General features: G+C 57.4%; 2 protein-coding genes across 3 annotated transcripts; both read left to right on the top strand.

The window, feature by feature from the left end:
* Positions 1 to 2164: 2164 nt before the first annotated feature.
* Positions 2165 to 8971, top strand: PKDREJ (polycystin family receptor for egg jelly). The gene is made up of 2 exons (XM_087813813.1): positions 2165 to 2391; positions 2674 to 8971. Exons 1-2 carry the CDS (start codon positions 2165 to 2167, stop codon positions 8969 to 8971), a joined length of 6525 nt encoding a protein of 2174 aa, XP_087669939.1.
* Positions 8972 to 11833: 2862 nt separating this feature from the next.
* Positions 11834 to 18656, top strand: CDPF1 (cysteine rich DPF motif domain containing 1). 2 transcript variants are annotated; one of them, XM_016222217.2, is made up of 5 exons: positions 11834 to 11910; positions 14177 to 14289; positions 15219 to 15330; positions 16051 to 17960; positions 18410 to 18656. In XM_016222217.2, exons 2-4 carry the CDS (start codon positions 14177 to 14179, stop codon positions 16195 to 16197), a joined length of 372 nt encoding a protein of 123 aa, XP_016077703.1. In that variant the 5' UTR covers positions 11834 to 11910; the 3' UTR covers positions 16198 to 17960; positions 18410 to 18656. The 2 variants fall into 2 exon arrangements, with proteins under 2 accessions (XP_016077703.1, XP_016077701.1); XM_016222215.2 differs by lacking the exon at positions 11834 to 11910 and having other exon boundaries at positions 12626 to 14289.
* Positions 18657 to 18713: the final 57 nt, after the last annotated feature.

The following is an 18713-nucleotide window of genomic DNA, read 5'->3' as shown; positions in this document are numbered from 1 at the left end:
AGTGACCCGGCAAGTGTACCCACAGACAGACACCCCAAAGCTTTGAAAACAAGTATTCAGGCAAAACCGTGTACATCCAGGTTCATAGCAGCAGGATTTGCAATTCCCACAAGGTGGAAACAGCCCAGATGTTCATCAACAGGTGAATGGATGAACAACGTGTGACGGACACCCGTGCAATGGAATATTACTCAGCCGTGAAGAGGAGTGGGGTACTGATACACGCTACCTGATACCTGGGTGAACCCCCAGAACGTGCTGCGTGAGAGAGTCCAGACACTAAAGGCCACATACTGTGTGGTCCCTCTCATAGGGACTGTCCAGACAGGCACATCCACAGAGACAGGAAGCAGGTTGGTGGCTGCCGGGGCGGCGGGAACCGGGAGGCCTTTCCACTCAGGGTGATGGGAAGGTTCTGGAACCACTAGAGGTGATAGACGGGCACACTGTGCGTGTGCTGAACGCCCCTGAACGGTGCACTTTAAAATGGTTAATTTTATGTGAACTTTAGCTCAATAAAAAATATGATTTGTCTTGATTACTGAGAAATGAGAGAAAAAATCAGAGGGGATTATAAGAAAACAAATAAAAAATAGAACCTAAATCTAATCATTTCAATAATTACATTAAATGTGGATGGTTTAAATATTTTAATTAAAAGGCAGAGATAGACTGAGCAGATTAAAAAACACAAAAACCCACCTTTTAAATATTGCCTACCAACAAAGCACTTTAAATATGAAGACATAAATAAGTTGCAAGTAAATTAATGAAAAAATATGTGTCATATAGACAGTAAGCATAAGAGGGCTGGTGTGGCTATTTTATTTTATGTCACCTTCCCCCCACCCCCAGTTTTACTCAGGCATAACTGACATACAATGTGACTACTTTATTATCCGGTAAAATAGACTTCAAAATAAAGATTATTACCAGAGATAGAAACATTTCATCATGGTAAAAGGGGCAGTTTGTCAGGAAGGTGTAACCATAAATGTGCATGCCTTCAAGAAAGAGAACCCCCAAATACACGAAGCCAAAATGGACAGAATTTTAAAATGAGATCGGTAATTCCACGGGCATAGCAGGCGAGGTCGACACCCTCTCTCAGCACCTGATAGAGCATCTAGACAAAAATTCAAAAAGGCCCAGAAAACGAAACTCACTGCAAACACCTGGATCTGACTGCGTTTATGGGACACTCCCCCAGCAACAGCAGAACACAGCTGTGTTGTGTGTGTGTGTGTGTGTGTGTGTGTGTGTGTTTTAATGGATCTTTATTGATTTCAGAGGGGAAGGGAGAGGGAGAGAGAGAGAAACAACAGCGATGAGAGTCATGGACCGGCGGCCCCCTGCCCACCCCCCGCCTGGGGATCGAGCCCGCACCCCGGCCTGCGCCCTGACCGGGAATCCATCGGCGATCTCCTGGATCCTAGGTGGGTGCTCAGCCGCTGGGCCACGCCGGCCGGGCTAGAACACACGTTTTTAAGTGCATGTGGATAGATTGCGTCCTGGGCTTTCCAACAAGTCTCCTTGGATTTAAAGGGGCAAAAGTCATACGGAAACATATTCTCCGGCCACAAGAGAATTCAGTCAGGAATCAATAACCGTGCGGGTTTCACAGGAAACTCCCAGCGGCTGGAAATTAAACGGCAGGCTGTTCAACTCACGGGTGGAAACCAAGACGGGGAGTTAAACATGCGTTCAATCCAAGGGCGAGATACAACCAAGACGCAGGAGCCCCGAGCAGCGTTTGGCAGAAACTCCCCGCGTTAACCGCTTCTATCGGAAAAGGGGGGCGCTCCGGAGTCAGCAGCCCAGGGGTGCCCACTGAGGGAGCAGAGAAAGAAATTGGAGAAACCCGGAGCCAGGCCTCCCGGGCGCAGGGAGCGCAGAGCCCTGCTCTCCGCGTCGTCCTGTGTTTGGGGGCAGTGGGGTCCTGCTAAGGGGCCTCCTTGGGGTCGGGACACCGGGTTAACCCACGAGCAGGCCCCATCCCCGGCCTGACAGGTGTGGGAAGGGGCCGGGGCGCGCTCGCTGCTCCAGGGACCCCAGCAGGCCCCACCCCGTGACCCCGCAAGCCCGCGCCCCCGCGGCCCGCGCCCCTCGGCCGTTGGGCCACCCCGCGGCCTCTCCTGCGCCTCCGGCCTCCCCCCCAGGCAGCATGTGGCCTGGGCCTGCGCTCCTCCTGCTCCTGGGCCTGGGCCTGGGCCTGGGCCGCGGCCACCTCTGTCCGCCCCTGGCTCCCCCCGGGGCCCAAGCCCACATCTCCATCCCGGCTCCTGGGGCGCGTCCCGAGGCGCGCAGCTCCCTACCCAAGGCCCGGCCCCGCGTCCCTGCGGGGGGCGAGGCGGCCGCCCGGCGCTCAGTCGGGGGTGCCCCAGGCCTCAGGTGGCCAGGCCTGCGGCCACGCGCGGACCCTGGCTGGGTCGTTGCCCTGGGCGGTGTCCGCAGGGGCGTCTGCGTCTCCCGCGGCCCCGCGCGGCGGCCGCCCCCGCCCCCGCGCCGCCCCCGCGCGCGCGCCCTGCTCCGCGCCCCCCGCGCCGCGCTCCCCCGCCCGCGCCCCTGGGCGCCCAGCAGCCGGCCCTCCCGGGCGCTCCCCCTGCGGCCTCCGGGGTGGACGCCCTCTCCGGCCGCGCCGGTCAGCCTCACGGACGCCTCCTCCGCCCCCAGCGTGTCCCCCGGCTCCGTCCTGCCCGGTGGCCCTCGCCCCCACGCGCGCTCCGCGGCCCCAACCGAGTGTCCCACCGATGGGCTCACGCCTGTCGCTTCAGAAGCTGTCAACTCGGACAGTTTCCAGGCCGCGGGGTCTTCAGTGTCCGGTCAGCTATCGGGACAGGAGACCTGTGTCATCAAAACGGTACTGATCTATAAGCCCCACGGCACCTACGCCGGGGTGTACACCAGGAAGTCAGACATCGCCTTCGGGGCCCTGTTCCACTCTGACTGCGCCCCGGCCGTGAGCACGCAGATGCACTGGAGCGTCTATTCCGTGCCCGCCCTATTTGACAACCCCGACTGGACTAAACCTTTGGCGGTGCCCCAACTCCAGGTAGGGCAGGATTCAATGTCTATTTTCATCCCCAAGGATACTTTCTCTCCGGGGGTGTATGTGTTCAGATTCTCAGTGAGCCTGGTCACACCCAAGACTGTGGTAGACAACTCGACTTATATCTACATCGAAATTGTGAGCGATTCCCTGAAAGCGGTTATTCTTGGCAACGCCAACACGACAGTGAATTTCACGGAGTGGCTGGTTCTGAATGGATCGATGTCCTCCGACCCAGACGTGGAAGACCCTTTAGAGGGACTCCAGTTTTCTTGGTACTGTACCACAAATCCAAGCAACTACGTCAGAGATAAAATACAAGTGATAAGCAAGGATGTCTGTCACCGGGACCAGACGGACCTCAAGTGGCCGTTGGCCTCTGACCCTGTACTGACGCTTCTGCCCAGAACGCTTAAAGGCGGCCAAGTGTATTTTTTCAGAATGGTGATAAAGAAACACCCCAGGACAGCATTTGCTGATAGAACGGTCAAGGTGCTGCAGGGACCCACGCCCACGGCATATATCTCGTGTATTGAAAACTGCAATAAGGTTCTCATAGTATCAGACAGATTCTCTTTGTTTCTAAATTGCACAGACTGTGCCGTCAGCCACGACATCTACAAGTGGTCAATCCTGTCATCTTCAGGGGTCGAGATCGCGTTTGACTGGACAGGGCAAACTTCGACGGGGAGGGACAGTGATTATCTGACTATAAAAGCTTTTGCTTTTGGATCCTTTCTTGAAAGCCGGTATTGGATTTCTTTAGATCTAGCAGCTTGGAGTGGCGTGGTCTTGGCCCTCAAGTATCCCTTCACTGTTAACTATGTCCCTGACATCGGAGAATGCAAAATTAATCCAACGGATGGAATTGCATTTTTGACTAAGTTTGTTGTCCAGTGTAGGGATTTTAAGGATCAGAACGTCCCTCTGATGTATAAAATGATAGTGTCTGACTTGCACGGTTTTGGCGAAATCAATTCTTTAAAAGAGAACACCTTGGGGGCCATCCTGTACATGGGCAACGACCCCACATCGCCCCCTTCCTTCCTCCCCGTCGGTGTGCCAGACACTCACTATGCCATGAAGATCTTTGTCCAGGTGCACGACTCCCTGGGCGCTTTTTCTCAGGTGACCGTGCACGCCACAGTACAAGCTCCTACTGAAAAAAACTCTCCCGAGACGGTGCTGCACCAGTTACTCAATTACACCATCGGACAAAATTCCCAGATCTCCACTCTGCTTCAAAAGCAGGAATTTCTGTCCGCAGGTTACTCGATGTACATAGTAGCCTCCGTTCTAAATAGCCTGCACCCCGAAGCAGCGCTGCAGGCGGACAAGGCCAGGCTCTTCGAGCACCTCATCAACCAGTCTTCCCTCCTCCCTGTGAACACTCTGGAGGAAATCAGCCAGGTAGTCATGGTTATTGCTAAATCGACCCAGGACACGTCGGGGTTCCCCCGGGTCGCTCGGGAACTTGCCACGAAGCAGATCTGGCAAGCTAATCAGGCCCTGCAACAGCTGCAACAGAAAGACACAGACTTTCCCTCCGAACAGATAGAAATGGTGAGCACTGGAATATTGACAGGCGTGGCCAACATCCTCAAGATGACCGCGCACCACGAGATTGTCGTCCACCCTTTCTACATCATACAGTCTCTGACGGACACGGTACTGGCCGGTAAAGTGCCGGCAGACGAGACCACGGTCATGAGGACCTCAGGCTTTACCCTGTACCTCAGGAAAATGGAGAAGTGGACTGTTACCAACGTCCTAGGCAACGAGAAACAATGTCGTAACTGTTTCCAGCCGACGCTGAATGTGAACAGCGTCCCCAGTTTGTCCGCAAAGGCTCCGATTTCCGTGGTGTTCTACGAGTTCGCGGACGACCCCTTCCCTTGGTTAAACTACCGGGGGGGCCTTTCGGCAGATGTGGTCGGGTTCAGGATGACAGGCGCCACAGCTGCCGGGGACGTGGTGGAGATCACCCCCGACGTGGCGGAAGTCTACATAGGCAGGAAGAACCTGAGCGCCGCGGCTTTTTACCTCACGGTGGGCCCAGAGGACGAGCCCGGCCAGGTGGACCAGTCCTCGAGGAAGACGTCGGGGGCGTTCCGCTTCGAAGTGGACAGCACGGAGGTGAGGGAGCTGCTGGTCCACGTCGTGACGGAGGTGACCGTGCTGTTCACCGTGTCGGTGTACGCCGGCGGGGACATCGCCCCCGCTGCTTTGGTCGCCAGCTTCCTCGTGCCCCACGGCATCCCCCCGGTGGCCAACCAGAGCGGCCTGTTCGACCCCGCCTGCGCGGTGAGGGCGGCCGGCGTGGTCTGCCTCCCGCCGTCCCTGCTGCAGGTCATCGCTCAGCGCGGCGGCTCCTCCAAGTGCACCATGGTCGTGGTCCTGCAGGCGCCTCATTTTGTCCTGAAGCCGAACGACAGGCTCGTGAGGATCGCTCTTTTCGGGGCTCACTGCCCGGACATGCATGGGATCCAGAGAGAGTGGCGGGAGGACATCTGCGTCCTGGGAGAGAAGACCACCTGGGACAGGGTGCACTGCGTCTGCGCAGGCGCGAGGAGGGCCAGGCGGCAGCTGGGCCAGGTCAGGCTGGGCAACGTCCACCTGCACATCCGCTACCTGACCGCCAGGGTGATTGTGCCCCCAAACCCCATCGACCTGCGGTTGGAGGTCATCCGGAACCTCGCCCACAACCCGGTGACGGCCTTCACTGTCCTGTTCATCATCCTTGCTTACATTGTCCTGGCTTTCTGGGCCTTGCACAGGGACGAGACCGACCAGTTCCTTCAGGACGCGGTGATCGTGCTCCCCGACAACGACCCTTACGACAACGTGTGCTACCTGGTCACCGTTTTCACGGGAAGCCGCTGTGGGTCTGGGACCAGGGCCAATGTCTTTGCCCAGCTCAGGGGGACAGAAGGCACCAGCGACATGCACTGCCTCAGCCACCCTCATTTTAAAACTTTCTACCGAGGGAGCGTCAACACGTTCCTCCTGACGGCCAGGAGCGACCTGGGGGACATTCAGTCCGTCCGCGTGTGGCACAACAACCAGGGCAGAGCGCCCAGCTGGTACCTGAGTCGGATCAAGGTGGAGAACCTGTTCAGCAGGCACATCTGGCTGTTCATGTGCCGCGCGTGGCTGTCCGTGGACTCCTCCCTGGACAGGACGTTCCCAGTCACCGACCCCGACGAGCCCCTGAGGCGGGAGGACTTCTTCCTCATCAACGCGGCGGACAGGCTGGGGAAGGGCCACATGTGGTTCTCCGTGTTCGCCGGGGTCATTGCCCAAGGCTTCACCCGGCTGCAGCGGCTGTCCTGCTGCCTGGCCATGCTGCTGTCGTCCCTGCTGTGCAACATCATGTTCTTCAACCTGGACACAGACAAGGACAGCAAGCCCCGGGCCAGCCGCTACGTCCGCTCGATGGCCATCGGGCTGGAGAGCGTGCTCATCACCCTCCCGGTGCAGGTCACCATCACCCTGCTGTTCACCTACTCCCAGAGGAGCCCGCAGGCGACCCTAGAGGAGGTGTCCCCCCAGGAACGCCCCGTGGCCGTGGCGGAGGGCGGCGGGCACTGGGAGGAGCGCCTGGAGAAGTGGCACGCCCAGGAAACGGCCGCGGCGCTCTCCCGGGAGGCCGAGGTGCCCCGCGCGGGGCGGTACCGCGGACCCCAGAGGTCCGCCAGGGAGACCCCCGGGGCAGAGCGACCACGGGGCAAGGCCAGGAGCAAGGCCCCGCGGAGCCTCCGGGCGAACACCAGAGCCCACAACGTGAACGTGAGCGACGGCCCGGGGGTCCCCCCCGGGGAGCCGCCTCCCGCCGGGGGGCCCCCGCCCTTCCAGGAGAAGCGCAGGATCACCCTGCCCCGGTGCTGCGTGTGGGTGGCCTGGTGCTTGGTGTTCGCCACCGCGGGCGTGTCTTCATTCTTCATTGTGTTTTATGGGCTGACCTACGGCTACGAGAGGTCCATCGAGTGGCTCTTCGCTTCCTTCTGCTCCTTCTGCCAGTCCGTCTTCCTGGTGCAGCCGATGAAAATCATACTCCTGTCAACCATCCGCTCGAACAGGCACAAGTACTGTAAAAACCTGCCGTGGGTCAGCAACTACCGCTACACGCAGATCCAGCTGCAGGAGCGCAGGCTGCGCCCCGAGGAAATGCGCGAGCGGCACCGGCGCCTGGCCCGCCTCCGAGGCACCCGCATGTACCAGGCCCTCGCCGAAGACGAAATCCAGATCTTCAAGAGGAAGAAGAGCGTCAAGAGGGGCGCCGCGCTGTTCCTGAGCTACGTCCTGGCTCACTTTCTCCTCCTGGCCCTTCTGCTGGGCCTGGCCGCCCTCCTCCGCCGCCCCGACACCTTCCGCTACAACCAGTTCATCCGCGGTCGCTTCTCCGTGGACCTGGCCGCGGTGACCAAGCTGGACGACATCTATCCGTGGCTCGACGGCGTGCTGCTGCCCTTGTTCCACAACCACCTGCGTCCGACGTTCCTCCCCGACAGCTCCTCTAAAATCCTCGGCCTTCCCCTGATGAGGCAGGTGAGGGCCAAGCCGGGGGGACCGGCCTGTCCACCCGCCAAACACTTCGGGCCAAACGGCATCGAAGGAGAGATTCACTGTCACCCCCAATACGGTGTTGACCCCGAGGACACGGAAAACCACAACGGCTTGTGGAAGAAAGTCAACAAGCGGACGGCAGAGAAGAACACCAAGGGGTTCACCTACAGGCCTCCCGAGAAGCAGTGGGCGTATTACTCCCACGGGTGCCTGCACGCCTATGGGTCGGGGGGGTATGTTTTCTATTTTTTTCCGGACCAGCAGCGGTTTGATTCCGCGCTGAGGCTCAGGGACCTGCAGAGCGGCGGCTGGCTGGACGAGAAGACATGGGCCGTGATCCTGGACCTGACCACCTACAGCCCGGACGCCGGCCTGTTCTGTACCATTTCCATCGTGTTCGAGGCCTCCCAGCTGGGGGTCGTGAACGCGAGCGTATCCGCGCACTCCTTTGCGCTGGCCGATCTGAACAGGAACACGTCGGCGGAGATCTACCTGTACCTGGCGATCCTGCTGTTCTTCTTGGCCGGCGCCGGGCACGAGGTCTACACCGTCATGCAGGAGGGGGCCTCCTACCCGACAAGGGTGTGCAACCTGCTCAACTTGGCTCTGAAGTGCACCTTCGGGGTGCTGATCGCGCTGTTTCTCAGGAAGCACTTCCTGGCCACCGACATCCTTCTGTTCTACTCAGCGAACTCCACGGATTTCGTTCCCTTTCACGCGGTTTCGCGGGTGGACCATGCCATGGGGATCGTTCTGGGCTTCCTGCTGTTTCTGACCATTCTGAAGACCCTCAGGTATTCCAGATTCTTCTACGATGTGCGCCTGGCTCAGAGGGTCATCCAGACCGCCCTGCCCGGCATCTGCCACACGGCGCTCCTGGTGGCCACGTGTTTCTTCGTGTACGTGGCTTTTGGCTGTGTGGTGTTCGGTCAGCACGAGTGGAACTACAGCAGCCTGGTCCGCGCCACTCAGACCGTCTTCTCCTACTGCGTCTCAGCCTTTCGGAACACAGAGTTTTCCAGTAGCAGGGTCCTCGGGGTCCTGTTCCTCTCGTCGTTTGTGCTGCTGCTGATCTGCATACTGATCAGCTTGTTCAAGGCCGTGATTCTGGACGCCTACGAGGACAGGAGGCAGCCCGCGTACGAGGAGCCGTCGGTCGAAGCGGAGGCCATAGCCTACCTGTGCGGCAAGCTCAGGGCTCTGCTCTGCTTCCCATCCTTGCAGCCCGAGGCCCGGGACGGGCCCGAGTTCTTCGTGGACATGCTCTACGGGAAGCCAGAGAAGTACAGCCACCGCTACCTGGGGCTGAAGAGCAGGAACATCAACGAGAGGAAGATGGTGTATCTGGTGGTGTGACTGAGGCTGTTTCAAGGGCGGCAGGCGAGGGTGCCCCCGCCAATGCTCGGTTCAGTGGCTCCGTCACGCTGTCTGCCCGTGTCCCGCCCCTATATTTGTGAGGGTTCCCACTCCCCGTCTCCGCTCTCGGGATCATGAAAGGCGGGAGTATAGTGCAGCGCCCCGGGGAGCAGAGGGGACGGCCTGTGCATCCTGGGATGAGCTCCCTTTAGGGGGTGTTAGGTGTCTTTGGAGCCCCCAGCAGTTTAGAGGGTTAGAGACCCAGGTTTGGGGGAGGGAGCTAAAGACTCCCCCCCACACCTCATTGGGAGTTCTTCTTACAAACCAGAGCTTCCCTGACTCTCATCCCCTGTACCCCCCACATTCCAGTTGGGCCAGGGCCAGGGCCGGAGGGGCCTGTGGTAAGTTCTGGGACTTGGCTGCGCTTGGAAATCAGGGGTGAGAACGGTGGTCAGAGTCTGAAGCTTCCCAGGTACTCCCTGCAGCGCCTTCAAGTTAAAGACGTAAAATGTAACAGTATTTTCTGGCCATAAGACAAAGTTTTTACATCCAGGGTTGGGGCTTTTGGTTGTTTATGGTCTAGTTATCAAATAATAAAATGTGGTTTGTTGTTTCAGGGAAGTATGGGCTGGCAGCTGTTGTATTTTCCCTCTGAAGCACGTTCCTTTCCGTAGGTTCTTTATCAGAATTCAAGGTGATATCTGCGAGACCTACAGGGGTTTCCGCACGGGGGCGGGGGGGGGGGACCTGTACGGGCTCCTGCCCTGGAGGTCAGCTTGGTGACCCTGTGGTCCAGGTGTTCCTTACTCACGAGGTGGCCCTGTCACCCTGGCAGGCACACAGGAGCTCCCATGGGTTCCTCCTGGGGGGACGCCCGAGAGCCTGGGGCCACTGGAGTCCTCTCTGCCAGGTGAGAAGATGGGGAGGTTTAGTGACCCCGCCACGGCACTCACACGGTTAAGGTCAGAAGGTCAGATCTGGGTTTTCTAAGTGCCCTTTGGGGAGGTCACGGGGTTCACACTGCCCGCTGCTTCTGACTGCAGGCACATTTGTAGTTAACAACTCTCTTACCCACCTGACTGCGGACCAGGACGAGCAAACATGTCAAGTTCACAGTTTACCTTAGGGTTCACTCTCGATGTTGTACATTCTGAGTTTGGATAATTGTATAATTATACGTATCCACCGTTATAGTATCATACAGAGTATTTTCCCTGCCCTAAAAACCCTCTGTGCTTTGAACTGACCCAAAGAATGTCACTGCTGCACGCGCAGTCGGGGTCCTATTTTCTAGTAGCAAAATCCTATTTTCTAGTAGCTAACTCCTGGGGCCCCGGACAGGAGACCCTCGTGCCCAGGTCCAAGAGCAGTTCATCCCAGCATTCCTACAACACTTGGCGTAACCTTTAGTTCTCGATTCCCCAAAGGCAAAAGCGCAGAGCGGTGCCTCTCAAGGGCAGAGGCCAGGAGTGGGGTGAGTGGTGCGGCCACCATGGGGATAGGGGGAGGCTGGGGGCCAGGAGAACCTTTGGAAGCTGGTGGGGCCTGGGGACAAGCAAGGTGTCCTAAGAAACGTTCAAACCCGGGAAGAATTTTTGTGAGTTTATTTGAGCCAAGCTATGGACAATTGCCGGGAAGCAGAATCTCGAGGGGCTGAGATGATGCTCCAGAGAATGGCAGCTTTGCACCCCACTTTATGCATCACGGTGACCGGGGAATACATAACTGGGTCCCATGAGATCCACGGGTGACAGGTGAGGGAGGCAGGAGAAGGCAAAGCCGGGACACCTCTGGGGTTGGGTGCAAAGTAAAACGAGGGGCCTGTGCAGCTTTCACCTAGGTGGGTGCGGGGCAGGCAACGGTCAGCAACACGTTAATTTCGGGACTGGCGTCTCTGCGCCGGCGCGGAAAACGGGACGTTACAATGACATCCCCAAGGTGTCGCCCTAGGCGCGAGAGGCACGCGGGCTCAGGAAGGCCAAGGCGGGCTTTCACAGGACGACTCCAGCCGGGACGCGGCCACCGGCCAACAGCTACTTTTAAGTTAAAAAGCTCTCACCTGCGCCCTCCCTGGGGGCTCCCGTGGGGCGCCGCGCCTGCCGGTTCGCAGGGCCCCTTCGTCCCCGCGGGCGCAGGAGGTCGGGCCGCGGGCAGGGCGCCCGGGCGCAGCGCAGGCCCCGAGCACCCGGGGCGCGCAGACCCCCCCGCCGCAGGGCACAGGCGGCCCCGCTGCGCCCGCGCTCCGAGCAGGACGCTCCCGCCCCGCGCGCCGCGGACGGCACCGGGGAGACCACGTGGGGGGGGGCGGGGGCCCTCCCGCGGGCAGACGATGTGCCCGCCACCCGACGGCCTAGCTCTGCGGAGCCGCGTGGGAGACCGAGAGCCTCACGCAGCCCGAGCAGCCGCCGAGCAGGCGCCCCGTAGGGGGCAGGGTCAGCCCCCAGCGCCGGGACCCGGAGGGCGCGGCGCGGCCGGAAGTCCCGCCCGGCTGCATCCGGGGCCGCGCACGCGCCGTGGGTAGTCAGGAAATAGGGCGGGGCGGGGGCGGGGCCGCGCACGCGCTGTGGGCCGTCAGGCAGGGAGGGCGGGGCCGCGCAGGCGCTGTGGGCCATTAGGCAGGCTGGGGGCGGGGCCGGGGCGGGGCTGCGCACGCGCTGTGGGCCGGCGCGGCGGAGGCGGGCGGGGGCGTGCGCGGTGTGCTTGTTCCGCCCCGGTCCCGCCCCGTTCCCGCCCCGACCCCGCCCGGGGCCTGGCTCGGCCCCTCGGTGGAGCTTCCGCGCGGCTCTGAGTGTGAGTGGTCGGAGCCGCTGCCCGCGGCGCTGGGGACGGGCCAGAAGACTCGGGAAAGGCCACCGGGGACGGCGGGCTGCGGAGCGCGGGGACCTCCGGCCCTGGAGGGGGCGCTGTAGGGAAACTAGGAGGACGAGCCGGGTGCACAGGTTAGGAGTCAAGTACTGCGGAGACTGGGACCCTGCAGAGGGCACGTGGAAGGGGGGCGCGCCCAGATCGCGAGGGGCCGGGGGCGGGAATAAAGGACCGTGACGGTGGCGCATAGACGTCCCCACGCGGAAACACGGGGTGGAGGGGGGACAGGGCAAACTCTGGGAGAGGGGCAGCAGCGGGGGACACGGCAAACAGCCTCGCGTACAGGGTGTCCCCCAAAATATGTACGCACTTGAACAGCGGATAGCTCAACTTTGAAAACGAAATGTACCTTAATAAACACTGTCTTTATTCAAAGTGTGTGGATACATCTTTGGGGGGGGAGCACCCTATGTGTGTCCTTGGAATCCCAGCAGAAGAAGAGGGAGAGAGAATGGGGCAATCACAGTTTAAGAATTTTCCAAAAATGGTGAAAGTTATCCAAACACGGGTCAAGGACGGCTTCAGGAAGTACAAGCGGGATGGAAAACTTTAAAAGGAAAAAATTGTATGTGTGAATATATACATATATATATTTTTTTTTTTTTCAAACTGCTAAAAATCAAATATAAAGAGACCATTTTCAAGGCAGCCAGAGGGAAATTCCGTGGGCAGACGTGGGGGAAGCGTTCTAGGTGGAGGGAACAGCAAGAGCAGAGTCAAGGAGGTGAGAAAACACAGGAATAGCTGAAGGTTAGTAAGTGATCCTGAGTTGGGGGTGGGGTGGGGCAGAAATGGGAAAATAGCCACTTTAAAGAGGCCTCAACTGTCAAGGAAGGGAGTTTATTCTGTAGTCAGCTGGGGTGCCCCTTGGGTTTGAAGAACCACTCCGAGCCTTGGATTTTGTAAAGTGCTGTTGAATTTTGTCATGCTTTTAATGCATCTACTGAAATGATAATGTGGTTTTCTTTTTTTTTTTTTTTCTGTTACTATCATAAGTTGTATCAGTTGGCGCTGAATGTTAAACCAACCTTGCATTCCTGGAATTGAACCCACTCAGGCATGATGCATTAGACTTATTATATGTTATTGAATTCAGTTTGCTGATATTTTGCTGAAGATTTTTGTGTCTGGGTTCAGGAAGGATATTGGTCTGCAGTTTTCCTGTAATTGCTTCATCTAGTTAACGATATGAGGGTGATCTTGGCAGTTTTGGTGTCCACGTTATACTGGTCTAATAAAATCACCGAGGATGGTGATTTTTCTCTCTCTGTGTTCTGAAACAGTTTCTGTATGTTGGTGCTATTTCTTCCTTAAATGCTTAATAATTTTCAGTTAAGATATCTTGGCATGATTCATTTGGGGGGTATTGTTTTATTTCCTTTTTTAGGAAAAACTTAAATTATGAAACCAATTTTGTGAATAGATATAGGGCTATTCAGGTTTTCTGTTTCTTTTTGAGTCACTTTTGATCATTGGTGTGTGTTTTTTTTTGTTTTTCTGTTTTGTTTTGTTTTTCAAGAAATCTGTCCATTTCAGCTAAATTGTCAAATTTATTTGGTAAAACGTTGTTCACAGTAACCCCTTATTTTCCTTTCAATATCTGTGGTCTTAGCGACGTATCCTCTTTCCTTCCTGATTGTGGTAATGTCCATCTTCCCATTTTTATTGATTAGTTAGAGGTTATCAACTTTATTGATGTTTTGAAATAACCAGTTTTGGTTTTACTGATTTCCATTGTCATTTTCTATTTCTTTCATTTCTGTCCTTTGTTACTTTATTCCTTCCATTTATGTTGGGTTTAACTTGCTTTTTTCTAGCTTCTTAAGGTAGAAACTTCGATGATCGATTTTAAACCTTTTTTTTCCAATTTAAACATTTAAAGCCCAAATTTCCCTGCAAGCACTGCCTAAGCTGCAGTCTATGTATCCTGATACGCTAGATTTTAGTTTTCATTTAGTTAAAATATTTTCTAACTTCGCCTGTAATTTCTTCTTTGAACTATGGTTTAATTGGAAGTATATTGTTTAATTTCCAAGTATTTGGAGATTTTTCAGGTATCTTTTTGTTACTGATTTTAATTTAATTATTTTGGGATTGAAGACGGTTTTTTATCGTTTGAGGCTTATTTTACAGCACAGCATATGATCTCTCGGCAAATATCTCACATGCACTTGAAAATAACGTGTGACCTTGAGGAGGTCGTGACTTAACTCTGAATTTGAGGTTCCTTGTCTGAGGGGCACCCTTTGTCTTCCCGGTTAGAAACATGCAGCCGGGGGCTTTGAGATGTGGGTAGTTTTTGGTTCTGAGGGTGACATACCCTACATCCTGATCTTGCAGATGGCGTGCGAGGCAGAGCACCGTCCCTTGGGTGTGTTTGAGTGCCAGCTCTGTGCCTTGACAGCTCCATACAGCTATGTGGGGCAGAAGCCCCCCAACACCCAGTCTGTCATGTGAGTATCAGTGTCCAGTGGCCCAGGAGTCCCTCACACAGGGCTGGGGGCATGAGTCTGACATGTAGCTTGGATGTTGGCTTTAGGCCCACCCTGCCCAGCTCTGGATGCTTCCATGTGACCTGAGGAGGCACAAGATAAGGCTTGAGGGCCATTGACTCTTCCAGAAACTACAAGCCCCTTCCTCCCCTCTCAGCCCTGAGTCCAGTCCTGCTCCAGCCAGAGAAGTGCACTGTGGCTCAAGCCGGAGCAGCTCAGCAGCTGCAGTGAAAGCAGCAAGGAGGCCTCCTCCTGGGGCTGGGCCTGGGGCCATTCTGGCTGGTTCTCAGCGGAAAGCCAGCCTGCCTCACCGCTCACGCACAGGAGTCCTGAGGACCAGATTCCTATGATCTGCCCAGAGAAGGCCGGGGGCAGAGCCAGGCGTCCCAGGGCTTGGTTCTTGACCTTAGTTTGTCCTTCATCAAATGCCACCTTATAGGGAAGTTGACTAGTACATTACATAGGACAAGTGGTGGGGGCGAGGCTTTTTCCTGCTGGCTGCGGTCCTTTACTAACTGGGAACCAGGGGTGTCCTCCCGGAACCCTGTGGGCCTTCTTTCTGGAGTGTGGTGTGAGGCCAGCACCTTACACAGGTGTAATGCGCCTGGTTTTCCCTGCGTGGCAGCAGGCAGTTTGGGAATGGGCATCACCATGGGGGGGGAGGGCTTGGAGAGCTTGGATGGAGGCCCTGTGGCCCGTCCCATCCAGTGAATCAGGTCAGGGCCCCTCTGTTGGCCGAGGAGTGGTGGAGTCCACCGTGGCTGCTTCAGAGCCGAGCAGGGGCCAGCCCCTCTCCCTCTGAGCTGGCACAGCAGGCAGCAGGCCCAGGAGGCCTCCACTGCTGTGGGCTTCTATCACTTCCGACACCAGCGTCACTTCCTGTCCCACAGCCTCCTGGAAGAGAGCTACGTCATGAAGGACCCCTTCACTCCAGACAAGGACAGGTTCCTGATCCTCGGCTCTAGGTGCAGCATCTGCAGCCGGCTGGTGTGTGTGGGCCCGGTGGGTAAGCCACGTGCAACTGGGGCCGCCTTCCCTCACCCCACCCCCCTTGACTGGGACCCCACACCCATGATTATGGGAGAAATGACACCTGATCCTTTCCCAGGGACAGTGTGAGTGCCGGCCTTTCCTTGCCACAGGAATCCTCAGATCCTCAGTTACTAGATGGGAGCAGGGAGTGGTTCTTAGAGGCCAACTGGTCTACCTCATTATGGATGGTCCCTCGGCCAGAGGAGGGCAGGGGACAGGCAGGGGCCATACTACCGTCAGTGGGTCTCTGGGTGCTGAGGGATAGAAATAGATTCTTGGAGGCTCTGCACCACCCCCAGGGGCCCTTCGTGGGCTCTCCCTCACCACAGGATGGTGACCTTTCTAAAAGTTCTTGGGACCTTCGGAGGAAGGGACCATGCTCTCCTGAGCATGTGTGTTGCCAGGCCCTGTTGTTGGGACTTGCTTTACCTGTGAGACTTCCTTCAGTCCCGCCCCAAACCTGGTCAGGCAAAGCAGGACCCCACCAATGTCATAGGAGAGGAAGCCGTGGCCCAGAGAGGCCTCGGTCTCCCTCTTGCTGTCCTGGCTCCGGCCACACCATTCCCACCTCCTCTCAGCTGCCCGGGCATCCTCAGGCCCTGCCCAGCCTCCTGCCCCGCGTGCGGTGAGGGGCTGGCCTCAGAGAAGCCACACCTGTGCCCCTTGTATTGAGCCCTCCCCCTCTTCCAGGAATGCAGCCTGTTCTACTCCAAGAGGTTCTGCCTCCCTTGTGTCCAGGAGAATGTCCATGCCTTCCCTCAGGAGATCCAGCAAGACTTGGAAAAGAGAAAAATTCCATCAAAGAGGCCCGCCGGCCATCCCGGCTCTCAAACCTGAGTGCAGCCCCTGTAGCCTGGGTCCGGGGCGGGGCTGAGCTGAGAGCAGCTGTGTGGCCTTGTTTCTGGGCCGCCTGGAGCAGTGGCTGGAGCTCGAGGGAGATGGAGTCCCACCTGCAGCGGCGACAGGGCTGGCAGCCACACAGAGGAGGCACCTTGTGAACCCAGCCCAGAGCTCCAGAGCTCTGCTCCGTGCTGGGCTCCCGCAGGAGCCCAGGGAAGCCAAGGCCTGGCCTGCTGGCCCCCTCACCTGGACGGGCTGGGCCTCCACCCTTCCTGCAGGGTCATCCCAGGCTGTTTGCTGCTCACACTTCGCCAGGCCTGGAGGGCTCAGTGTGCCCTTCGTATGATAGATCAGATCCAGGAGTTGTCTCCACGCGTCACCTGCTCTGCCGGGCACTGTGGACTCAGCAGTGCAGGGGCAAAGGCCTGCTGTCTTGGAGCTGCCCCAGTGTGGGGAGACCCCTTAGTCACGGGGTCAGGATGTTGCGTGCTGGTGCTTCCAGCCTCTCTTCCCTCTGGCTCCTGTTCCGGCCCCAGGCCCAGCTCCATTCCAAGACAGAGGGACGCTCTCTGCTTCTTTCCCTCAGCCCCGTGCCTCAGAGCCATTCTGTTGCTTGCCTGCCCCTCTCCACGGCAGACTCAGTCCTCGGTGCCTGTGAAGCCCACCCCACACCAGCCGACGTCCGTGGCTCCCCCAGGGCTCCCGTCTTCACAGCCCCAGCCTCAGCGGGGGTGATGCACCCGTGAGCTCACCTGTCTGCTGCTGCCCCGTCTCACTGTGCGTTTGCTGTGGGGCCCTCCTGGCTCGAGGTGTTAGAAACGTGAATAAAGAGCAGTTACCGGCTTTTGTTCTCAGGTTCCCTGCTTCATGTTACTGTACACGTGGCTGTCCCGTCCTGGGCCCACACCTGTCCGGGGCGCATTCTGTGCTCTGTACAGCCAAGACCTCGGGTGAGCCGGTGGGCACGGGCCGATGGCGGGCAGACGGCGCCGCCGGGGGTCCCGTTTACAAACCCAACAGCTCCTCTCACAGCATCACTCAAAACTCACCAAAACATTTTTAAAAATAGTTTATTTTTTAAAACCATTAAGGCAAAACGGTACCCTGAAATTAACTCTTTACATTCATCAGTCTTACAGTAGGACATTCCAGATACGTAAGTTCCCACAAACTCAGGATATGAATCAATATACATGACCAGTGCCATTTCCTTATGGGAAAATGAATAAGACCCAAGATTTTGAAAAATTAGTTACTTTATAGCCATTTCCTAATTGCCTGGCACCATCGGGAGTTGAGGAGGACCCCCTGGGCGTTTGCTGCTTTCCCCACGCACCCTGCTTCTCGAGGCCCTGGACCCCACCCCGACCCAGGGACGAGCGTCTTAAGTTGGGGGGGACGCTGGAGCCTGCTGGAAAAAACCTGCCTCGGATGTCTCCTGCGTAGCATCAAACGAGGGTCTGTCGGCCCCTAACTGCTTTGAGAGCGAGAGGGAGGCACCAGGAACGGTGACAAACAGGCCAGGAAACCAAGCGCAGGCCTTGCTCTGGATCTGCAGGGCCCCGATCGGGTCTCGGGGCAGGACAGGTACACGCGAAGGGAAACCGCGCCCAGGTCCGGGCAACATCGGGCGGAGGCTCCCGGGCCTGGGGGCTTTGATTCCTGCTTCCGCTTGGGCCACCGGAGGCTGCGAGACAACCAGCAGTGCAAATACCCCGTCGGAGGGTTTCCGATCACAGTTCTTTGGCAATAACCCACAGGTCCTGATTCCCGCAGGGCGCTGGCCCCCAGCTACCCAAGCCGTCCCAGCCCTGGGCGAGACGCTGCCGGGAAGTGGGTGACGTCTCGCCCTGGGCTAGGGTGGCCTTGCTGGTGGACGTGACGGAGACAGGCGCCCGTGCCTGCACATGAAGGGTGGGAGGGAACGGATTTAAACCCTGACACGAGCCCTGCGTGGCTCGGGAGACGTGGAAACGTGTGATGGGTGCACGTGGGGGTCTGGCTTGGCCCTGACGCTTCAGCCTCCTGCCTCCCGCGGGTCCCAGGCTATTGAGAGTGTAACGTCCATTAACACTGATTTTAAAAATCCCAAGTGTTTCTTATTAGACACATGATTGTAAGTTAGTAAAATATTTATATTAGGATTTAAAAAAATTCAAATCACAGTATTGAAGATACAGCTATTCACATGGTTCTTTTTACCGTACAGTGTAAAAAACAGCGATGCCTGGACACAAAACACTGTGTGCAGTCTTACCGGGAAGGGGACTGAGCGGCCGTCATCGCTCTGAGGTACGTTTTTTTTTAAGGCTTGAAAAAAGGAATAGGAGGCCGACTGTGCTTCTGAAGAGAAGGCGTCTCCCCAAAGTGAGTGGTTTTACCTTGAAAAGATGAGTCAGTCGCTCGTCTTCAGGCCTGGCCCTGGGCCCCCCGGCCCTGAGGGAGCGGAGCCGGGCGCCCCCCCCCCCCGGAGGCGGCCTGCGGGTGGGGGCGCCTGTCCCCGGCCTGCGTGA

The sequence above is a fragment of the Miniopterus natalensis genome, chromosome 2 (genome assembly GCF_054644295.1).
Source record: "Miniopterus natalensis isolate mMinNat1 chromosome 2, mMinNat1.hap1, whole genome shotgun sequence".
NCBI lineage: Eukaryota > Metazoa > Chordata > Mammalia > Chiroptera > Miniopteridae > Miniopterus > Miniopterus natalensis.
Note: the sequence above shows the minus strand (reverse complement) of the source record. Positions and strands in the feature narration are given on the sequence as shown.

Coding starts and splice junctions, on each gene's coding strand:
- PKDREJ (XM_087813813.1), top strand. CDS start 2,165: ATGTGGCCTGGGCCTGCGCTCCTCCTGCTCCTGGGCCTGGGCCTGGGC. Junction 2,392..2,673: donor GGGGGTGCCCCAGGCCTCAG/GTGGCCAGGCCT, acceptor CTCCGCCCCCAG/CGTGTCCCCCGGCTCCGTCC.
- CDPF1 (XM_016222215.2), top strand. CDS start 14,123: ATGTGGGTAGTTTTTGGTTCTGAGGGTGACATACCCTACATCCTGATC. Junction 14,290..15,218: donor CCCAACACCCAGTCTGTCAT/GTGAGTATCAGT, acceptor CCTGTCCCACAG/CCTCCTGGAAGAGAGCTACG. Junction 15,331..16,050: donor GGCTGGTGTGTGTGGGCCCG/GTGGGTAAGCCA, acceptor CCCCTCTTCCAG/GAATGCAGCCTGTTCTACTC.